Genomic DNA, 9,765 nt, shown 5'->3' on the forward strand with positions numbered 1-9,765 from the left:
GCTCTGGCATGCTAAAAAATAAAGGACAGGTCCTTTTATGGACTGGTAATTGATCAAACAGAACCACAGCACATGAATATAAGAAATAGATCTCTCCAAGAACCAATATCGGTAATTCAACATACATAAATTATCTGGAGTTCAGGGGTGAGCAGCAAGGTGGCCAAGTTTGCTGACAACATCACATTATTCAGAATGAGGGACTATAAAATGAATGAAAGCTCCAAAGGATCTGTCTAAAGTGGATAGACAATAACATGGTAAATGCAGCTTAATGTTAAGTGTAAAGCAGTGCACACTGGTGCTAAACAGCTTCACATATACACTGATGAGGGCTGAGCTGGCAATAACCTAAGAGGGCTATTGGAGCCATACTCAAATAAAAATGTTGACTCTGTTTGGAGCAATTATATACAGATGCTGTTCTGCACCGTAATTTGTTTTACAATAACCAGATGCCTCGGGTGTCTGTTAAGAAGTGTGCACAGCTTAACAACATGCCCCACTGAACTAAGGTTGTGCTACTGTAGCCCCGAGCTATTCATCAGCAGCTTTTATGACAACTAGCCCCCTCCACCTTATTATAAATAAGCAACACACTACTGTCCACTTCCGTCATGACAATCCTTTATCCTCCTTTATACAATGACATATACATGTTCAAACCAAGGTAGTTCAACTGAACTTTGCTCTAAATACAATTCACGCTACGTTAAGAGATTATATGGTCATTTTGATTTGAAAAGCTACACATGTGGAAATGCCAGCTTGCTTGAGGACTTACTCATCACCAGCTGCCCAGTTTACAAGTTTCATTTTCTCCGATGGAAAAGCATTTGACTCCCTCTTAGTTCCTTTTTCCCCATGACATGTCTCAAATACTATTTCAGGTTTGGCTATACATACTGATTCATCCTCACTAAAAATGTATCAGTGGAAATACAGTATAGGAAATGTTTGCCACTAAGCAGATAGCTTCTCATACTTATTGGAGGTACACAACCACAATTTTATACACTGCTATCTACCTTTTCCTGCCTGGAATGTGGTGGGAACTAACTTCCCACTCCCAGCATTCAGTCTCCTCCCTCCCCCAGCCTCATAGTGACACCCTTCAACTGTCCAGTGTTTCAAGCTTTCTGTCCTGTACAAGAGATGGTGTGTATATTAATGAGAAGAGAAAGCATTTAGGAAGAATCTTAAGCAGGTTACTATGGACTGAACTAGCAGGTCATGCAGACCTTATTGGATAGAACTGATTGAAACAGTAGTATGCAGATAGGAAGCTATTGTTCTCCTGGCTATGATCAGTGCATCAGGAGGAGCCAGCACTGTGATAAACAATTGTATGCAGATCTCAGTGTACTTTTGAGATGAAATGCTTATCAATAATAAATTGTTATCAATATGCTTACAATGTTTGTAAGCAGGGATTTTTTTTCTTTGCACCAGTACTGCTTTATTCCAACCTTCCCCATTCCTACTCATAAGTCATATCTTTGTTTTCTAAGTGCTGATAGTTTTAAAGATGCTGTTGGTAGAAGAAAATTACAGAATGGGGGGAGATGGCCCAGAGTATAAGATGCCCCCTAATTTTGGACATTATTTTTTAGGGGGGGAGAACCTAGTCTTATACACAGAAAAATATGGTATATAGGCTACTGTTCCACAGGGCCAATGAATCCTAACACAACCCTGAGCTTCCAGAATTGAGGGTGGGTGCTCTGTCACAGCAGAAATAAACGCTATGTGACAACACTGCATCAGAACAGGAATTCAAAAATGTGCAACACAACTCAGATCATGTTCCAACAGCAGAAGAACTTGGCTCCATCCTTAAGAGAGGATGGGGGTGGGAGAGAAAGAATATTTTGTTTTTCAAGGCTGCTTAAATTATCAGAGTTCATAGATAATGCAACCCAGCTCCTGAGAGGCCTGCTGGAACTCCCATAAGTATGGTATAGACCAGTAGTGGTGCACACCAATGTGAACAAAAGAAAACTATTCTTTCTGCATGGAGAACAGGGTTTCTAGGACTGAACAAAATGCAAGAGGCAGATAAGCATTCTCCCTCTTCAAGACAATAAGCAGCTAAACAGCTGAAGGTTGTGCCCGCTTCTCAAAGCAAGACTTTTACGAGTTGAGTGCATGTCCCTCCTTTATCCACTCAGGCATATCTTAAACAAGCAAGTACTGACAAAGCTTTCACTGCAGAATAGAGAGATAAGAATGCTTTGAGCAGTAGCTATCTTAGTACAAAAACAGCTTTTTCAACTCTATTCAGAACCAATTCAAATATTCTGGAAAAAAGCATGCAGTATAGGATTCCCACAACTGCACCAAACTGAATGCACCTAGGTGGAGGGAGCTAAGTTACCTCTTTAAAATTCTCTTTCATGTGAGAAAACATACTTTATGAGGAAAGGTATTCTGTCAGTGGGGAAGGTTCTTGCTTAGCCCACATTGGAGAAAGGTAGCTTTCTGCCTGCATCATGTTTCTAACCTTGATGGAACCTTTAACAAGTTTTCCAGAATATCTGAATTGATTCCACAATGTTCTGAATGCAGTGGTTCCCAGGGCTTACTGTAAAGTGAAGCACTGGCCTCTAGCTGCTGCCATCTTCCCACACTGCCTCAGTGCCCCAAATGGGCCCAAGCACATTCCCAGAAGATGAAGATAAGTGCAAGCTGGAGGCCAGTGCTTTGCAGCACACTCTTGTTTGCTTTGTAAAATAAAAAAAGGGAGCCCCATCACTGCTGCTGTATGGTAAGCTGGTGAGAGCTGAGAAATGAAGAAGCTCAGGTAAGCCAACTGGTGGCAGGAAGGTGGAGAGAAAGGACAGGAATCTGTGCAGATGGGAACTATGTGTGGTTTGTGTGCATGCATGTTCACCGAGTCTGAGGAGTGTGTGCTTGGGGCCCCTACCAGAAATGGGAGCCACGCCCAGCATTAAAGCCATTTTGTGATTCCACCCAGGACACACACCCAAAATTCCAAATATACACACCTGACCAAAAAGTTTGAGGCCACTACCTGAAATATAAGAGTAAATAATCTTTCCAACAACAGAAAAGGTCTACGAAACAGATCTAGGTTCTCCTTTCTCTCACCTTATCCATCAACTGTTCCCAGACCAACACCCTTCCACTGCCTCTTAAATTTCCCCCCTTAGAGCAAGAAAAACTCCTACATTAAAAGAAAAGATGGATCGTGTGCCCCCTCATCCTTTCCTCTCCAAGTAGGACTCTGCATTCTACATTATCTTCAAAAAGTTTGCCTACAATGTCTTCCTCATTCTCAAGACACAGGGAGACAAACAATGAGTGCATGCCCTTTATTGCAGACTTGGCTTCGGCTGGTGAGGATGTGTGAGGGTTGTAGTAAGTGCTCCATCACCGGTACAAGTAGTCAGCTTGTATGTTAGCAGCAATCTCAGCTTCCCACTTGTCACCATTGTTGAGCAGCTTCTCCTTGTTGTACAGAAGCTCTTCATGTGTTTCCGTGGAGAACTCAAAGTTGGGACCCTGCATAACACAGAAAGGGGGATGAAGTCAAATAAAAATTACATGTACACATAGATATGTCCATACTGCATACTCTCTCTCTCTCTCCGAGTAGCTCCATCTTCTAGACACAAATTTGAAAGAGGGCAAATGTAACAGCACCTCTTCATTATCCTGAAAACACCCAGCCCATTCACCTCCACAATGGCGTCAACTGGACAAGCTTCTTGGCAGAATCCGCAGTAGATGCACTTGGTCATGTCAATGTCATAGCGAGTGGTCCTGCGGCTGCCATCAGCACGGGGCTCTGCCTCAATGGTGATTGCCTGTGAGGGAGAAAGAGACGTAACTCACTAGCATTCCCCAAGCCCCAGTTGTAGAAGCCTTGAAAACCCATGCTGAACTAGAGGAGGAGCAACAGCAAGTTTATCCCTGCTGGAATGAAGGCAACCTCATTTGCAATCAAGAGGCTCAGGGATTCAACAGAACTGCAAAGATGCCATGGAAGAGAAGGGACCCAAGCTTAGAGGGATGTCACAGTCAACAAGAACCTACCATCCTGCTCAAAAAGGAAGCCCTATTTCAAGCACTAGCTCAGCAAGGGTATGTGTAGCAGAAGCAAGTGATCTACCATACATTGTCATTTTTATCCCACCATTGTAGCACCAAGTAGACAAATTATTTCACTTCTTGCTACCAGCTGCATGCAAATTAAAGAGAATGGACATTCATGTAGTTCAGATAAAGAAAGTAGGTCCCATGGATATGGAATTTACTCGCAAATAGAATCTGAACAGGACTATATACAGGCCCTATTACCCAATCCATACAGGTTGTGTGAGAGTTTATCTCCCAGATGGCTTGCAGCTTTCCATGGGCTTACAAATGTCACCTGCCACATCAGAAAGGAAGCAAAGAGTTGGTAACAAGGGCCTTACCTGAGCAGGGCAAACAGCCTCACAAAGCTTACAGGCAATGCACCTCTCCTCTCCAGATGGATATCTGCGTAAGGCATGCTCCCCACGGAAGCGGGGACTCAGGGGACCCTTCTCAAAGGGATAGTTGATGGTGGCAGGTTCCCTAAAGAGGTAGCTCATGGTCATAGCCAAGCCTGAGGGATAGGACAAAGCAGATGTTTTATTTAAATACACAGTTCACCCTCAAACTTGGGAGCATGTCAACAACAGAGTTCAAACAAATTTTAAGAGAGTTATTTAACTGCTAAATAAATTACCTAGAACTAAACTAGATTTAATATTCCAATTGTTGCAGTGCTACAGCTTGCCTGCTTACCTAGAACAAGTCACAATTACCACCAGGTACAAAGTGCAAGTAGATAAATAGGTACTGCTCCGGCAGGAAGGTAAACAGTGTTTCCATGCGCTGCTCTGGTTCACCAGAAGCGGCTTAGTCATGCCAGTCACATGACCCAGAAGCTGTACACTGGCTCCCTCGGTCAGTAAAGCGAGATGAGCGCCGCAACCCCAGAGTCGTTCGCGACTGGACCTAACCGTCAGGGGTCCCTTTACCTTTACCTAGCTCAATGGCAAATAATGCCCTGGTAGGGCACTATTTCCACTTTCCCATGTAGCTATAATGTTGGGAAAAACTAGGGGAAAGACACAGCACGCCAATTGAATGTGTGTAAATTGAGAGTTGCCTGTAGTTACAGTCAGCCAGTCAGCATGAGATGATAATACCTTGTCATGGTTCTAGACAAAACTGCTGTGGAGACCATGGATATGAGGAGGTTGCCAGCTCTCTGGATAATCCATTCTAGGATTGCATATTAGAGTCTTCCCCTTCATGCCCACTCGGACAAACTGCTCGAAGTTACAAAACTAGTTTCTCTTCTTTACCAGCTCAGCCATTACAACTATCATTCTGGTTCTCACCTCGGATAAGTTCTGTCCACAGGACGGTCTGTGCAGCCTTGTCAGTAATGGATTTCATGTCTGTCGGCTCCTCTCTTAGATTTACATATTCTGCAGCCAAAACAGAAAAGTGTAAGCTGTTGCTGTCCAAAAACACCGAAGATTTAATTGTAATACATTCCTATGAAGAATTTCCCATGTTAATATTCATTAAAACCAAGATTTCAAAGAGAAACATTCATGCCCAAATGTTCATGTGTGGTGTCACTTTTGGGGACATGCAGATATTATCAAAATTCATATCTATGCCCCCAAGAAGAGCCTCTAGGACCAACCTCTAGAGACAAATGATCTAAACTATCGTTTCAAGTAGTTCAGACAGAGAGAACACTATTATGTACTTACTGTAGGAGGCTCTTGGGGTTGTGTTGCTGAGATGTCGGCTAAGACTTAAGCATACTGGAGTCCCTAGAAAACAGAAAAGTTGGGCAACATGCTAAATAAGAGTAGAAACACTAGTCCCAGAGTCCCAAAGGAGCATAGAACCACAGCACCATTATTTAGTCGGATTCATATGCCACTTTTATTACAGTGTATGTCCATAATCTTGCGATTTATATGTACACTTTGAAATGAAACTATGCAATTACCTTCCCAGAGAATTCTACCAGAAGCACTTCTAAACCTATGTTGTGCCTTTAAGCAGGCCAATGCTACAAAATTGGCTCAAGCACTTGGGTTTTATGTTGACCATAAAGGTCGTGTTAGGAAAGTATTACAAACAATTAAGTTCCAACCACACAGTCTTCAAGATTTGCACAAGAACAATGGCATCCACAATGTGTGCACAGAATTCATATTGTTCCCTTCAGGTTCTTCAACTGTAGAATCCAACTAGGAGACAGCCAGAACATTGGAGGACTTTCCTAAAATACTTCTTCAAAACAGTCAAATATACTATCATAAGAGGTGTCAAAGTTGTTCAAAAGCCAACAAGATGTCTACTTTCATCACCCATGGTAGACTTCCCTTTGTTTTTTCTTCAAGGATATTAGACAGCATCAGTCATTGCAACTTTATTTCTATGGATTTACATAAACAAATATTCCTTCTTGGATTCTGATCAAATGCCAACTTTGAACTCGAATGACTTTTTTGTTGCAGCCTACCTATTCGGGAAGCTTGGCGTGTTATCCACAACACAGGCATGTTCAACCTGAGTCTAGGACTCCTCTGCAAAGGGAACAAGGAAGGAAAACAAAAACACTCTTGTAAAAAAAAAAGTAGCGGTAATCAAGTTGGTTAAATCCAGTTAAATCCGTTACCTAATCTTGTTAATCCAGCAGTCAACAGTTGTATTTCATATGATGAATTAAAATATTCTACAGGAAAAGTGCAAGTGATCCACGTTCACCAGGACTCAAAAATCTGGATGTTAAAAAGTTTTTTTTAAAGGAGGGCAAGAAAAAATATATTTCTGGACATGTTGAAGAAGCCCCCATATGCAATTTGTCATAATCTTAATATGGAGTGATGGTGGCATTATGCAGATATAGCATACAATTCTATACACACTTATTTGGAAGTAAACCCTATTGAACAAACCGGCTGATACTTCTAAGCATAATATGTAGGATTATTATACAAGCCAATGTTCACTTACTAGCAAATATGCCCTACCAAACACAGTGAGACTTCTGAGTATGCACACATATGATTGCACTGTTGACTGTGGAAAAGTACAAAGAAAATTTCAGGTTGCACTGAAGGCTTATTGGCCAGGAAAACAATGACTATTCTCCCTTTGAAAATACAAAGGACAGCAGTCATTCAGGTATCATTTTATTATCTACACCCCACCATTTCTCTCATGAGAGCCCAGTGTGGCTAATAAGAATGCAACATTAAAAACAAAATTAGAACTGCAATGCAAAATATTGGTGCCTCAATATTCCCCAAGGACACCACAAATCTGGCCTCCCTGCAGACTGCAAAAACCCAGTTGGCAGGTGCCGGGGGGAAGCCATACCCATGAGTCTTAAAGCACTCAAGAGCTTTGTACACTTGTACCAACACCTCAAACTGAGTCCCGTAGCAGCTCACCAGCAGCAAGTCCAGCACTTTCAGAATGGGTGTGACATGGTCCCCGCTCGCTGCAGTGACACTGTGTCACCGGGACAGCTTCCAAGGGAAGCCCCACCAAGCACACACTGCAGCAACCCAGTGGGGAAGTTATCAGAGTGCACAGGCTGCTATAGTCAAATGTTAAAATAATCCCGGTCAGCAGCCCACACAGAACCGGGCAGAGGCATCCCAGAGCCAGGGGCGCCCCACCTGCGAGGCGCCCCCTGCTCCTTAGCGGGAGGGAATTCCCTGCCCACCTGGGGCCTAGCACGGCCCTCCCGCCGTAGACGACGATGAGACCTGGGGAGGGCGCTGCTGACACTTACTCAGGCAACCGAAAGCGCAACGTGGGGCGCAGGGGTCGAGGTGGAACTCAGGGGGCGGGGCTTTGGTTCCTGTTCTCCCGCCCCCTGGGCGGTACCAATTCGGCCTTCCCTCTCAGCCATAGGAGCAGAATAAATCCGCATGCGCACATCCCCCTGCCTGCTCCTTCAGGGCCCACCAGGCGCATGCGTAGTCACGACCTCAACCGGCCCCACGCATGCGTAGCTCCATGTCCTTTGGCGCCCCCGTGAAGGTCCCCGGCGCACAGGCGCCGCCACGGCCTCCGTTCCCTCCCCCCTCCCCTTCCACCTTTCGCGCGGATAGAATTTCCAGGAGCCTGGAGGGGGGAAAGCGCGCGCCCGGCGTCCGGGAGCGTCAAGAAGGACGCCAGGGAACTCACCCACGACAGAGACCACAGCTCCGCTCCAAGCCGGCGGCTAGCGGGAGTAAGAACTGGGACCAATCGCCGCTTTCCTGAACGTTCATTGGCTAGGATTGCCCTGAAAAGAGCGGGAGCTCTTCGCTGGTTGGTTAGTAGGATAGGAAGGGGCGGAATGTTTTGAGGGGAAAGGGTGAGTTGATGACGCGGACAATAACAGTACGTAATTGGCTGCGAGCATTTTAAAAGTCCACAGGGATTGGCGGAGATGGTTTGGTGAAGGTTCATGGAATTCCGTCTTCGCGTTGCCTGGTGCCGCTGCGGGTCTCCCTGCAGCGTAGACTTTTACTAGCAAGCGAAGTGGATCGAAGCGTACATTAAAAAATAATTATTTATTTGCTACATTAATTACTGTATTCCTTCTCCACCCCACCCCCCAGCGAGTTTAGCGTGTTCTTTCCCGCCACCTCCGTGTTATCCTCAGAGGCACCTTGAAAACTAACAAATTGCATAAGCTTTAGTGGACTAGTTTGCTCCATTGGATGCCTGAAATGCTATCCTGAGTTGCAGCATGTGCATGAATCCTTGGGGGTGAGGTCAGAAAAAAGGTAAAGTAAAGTAAAGTGAGGTAAAGTGAAGTCAGAACGAAAGGAGATGTAGAAGGTATGGGGCTATTATGTTATTGCAAGTGACTGTTCGCGAAAAACATCTTGACGTCGGTAAGCCAGTTAACATCTATGATAAAAAATCAAACTAAAAGCTTTTGCAGATGACCTAGTATTGACATTGCAGGAGCCAGAATCTAGTACGAAAAGAGTATTACAACTGATATATGATTTTGGTCAGGTGGCAGGATTTAAGTTAAATAAACAAAAAACGAAGGTGCTAGGGAAAAACATGACAGATACAGAGTCAGAACGGTTTCAGAGAGAAACAGAATTATCGCTAGTGAAAAGGGTAAAATACCTAGGGGTTAACATAACAGCCAAAAATCTGAGTCTATTTAAAGATAATTATGAAAAATGTTGGTCGGAAATTAAGAGAGACTTGGAAAGTTGGGCAAAGCTGAAGCTTTCTTTGTTAGGCCGAATTGCTGCAATTAAGATGAATGTGCTGCCAAAGATGTTGTTTTTGTTTCAAACATTGCAAATTGTGGACAAAACAGAGTGTTTCCGGAGGTGGCAGAGAGATATTTCTAAATTTGTCTGGCAGGGCAAAAAGCCCAGAATTAAGTTTAAGATATTAACAGATGCGAAGGAAAGAGGGGGCTTTGCCCTGCCAGACTTAAGGTTGTATTATGAAGCCGCAGCTTTCTGCTGGCTAAAGGATTGGCTACTTCTTGAGGACACTGATGTGCTAGATCTCGAAGGTTACAACAATGCTTTTGGTTGGCATGCATATTTGTGGTATGATAAAGTTAAGATCAATAAGGCCTTTAAGAACCATATTGTCAGAAAAGCAGTGTTTAATGTCTGGACTAAATATAAAGACTTACTGGAAAATAGAACACCAAGGTGGCTTTCACCTTTGGAAGCTAAGGCCCAAAAAGGAACCAATATG

General features: G+C 43.9%; 1 protein-coding gene across 3 annotated transcripts; it reads right to left on the bottom strand.

Moving 5' to 3' along the window:
• Positions 1–3,320: 3,320 nt before the first annotated feature.
• On the bottom strand, positions 3,321–8,321 carry NDUFS8 (NADH:ubiquinone oxidoreductase core subunit S8). 3 transcript variants are annotated; one of them, XM_081902982.1, is made up of 7 exons: positions 8,227–8,321; positions 6,548–6,611; positions 5,784–5,846; positions 5,400–5,489; positions 4,443–4,615; positions 3,702–3,830; positions 3,321–3,525 (listed from the first exon to the last, which is right to left on the bottom strand). In XM_081902982.1, exons 2-7 carry the CDS (start codon positions 6,585–6,587, stop codon positions 3,394–3,396), a joined length of 627 nt encoding a protein of 208 aa, XP_081759108.1. In that variant the 5' UTR covers positions 6,588–6,611; positions 8,227–8,321; the 3' UTR covers positions 3,321–3,393. The 3 variants fall into 3 exon arrangements, with proteins under 3 accessions (XP_081759108.1, XP_081759109.1, XP_081759110.1); XM_081902983.1 differs by lacking the exon at positions 8,227–8,321 and adding an exon at positions 7,829–8,002; XM_081902984.1 differs by lacking the exon at positions 8,227–8,321 and adding an exon at positions 7,042–7,111.
• Positions 8,322–9,765: the final 1,444 nt, after the last annotated feature.

This window comes from Podarcis melisellensis, assembly GCF_964234715.1.
Source record: "Podarcis melisellensis genome assembly, chromosome: 1".
Taxonomy (NCBI): Eukaryota; Metazoa; Chordata; class Lepidosauria; order Squamata; family Lacertidae; genus Podarcis; species Podarcis melisellensis.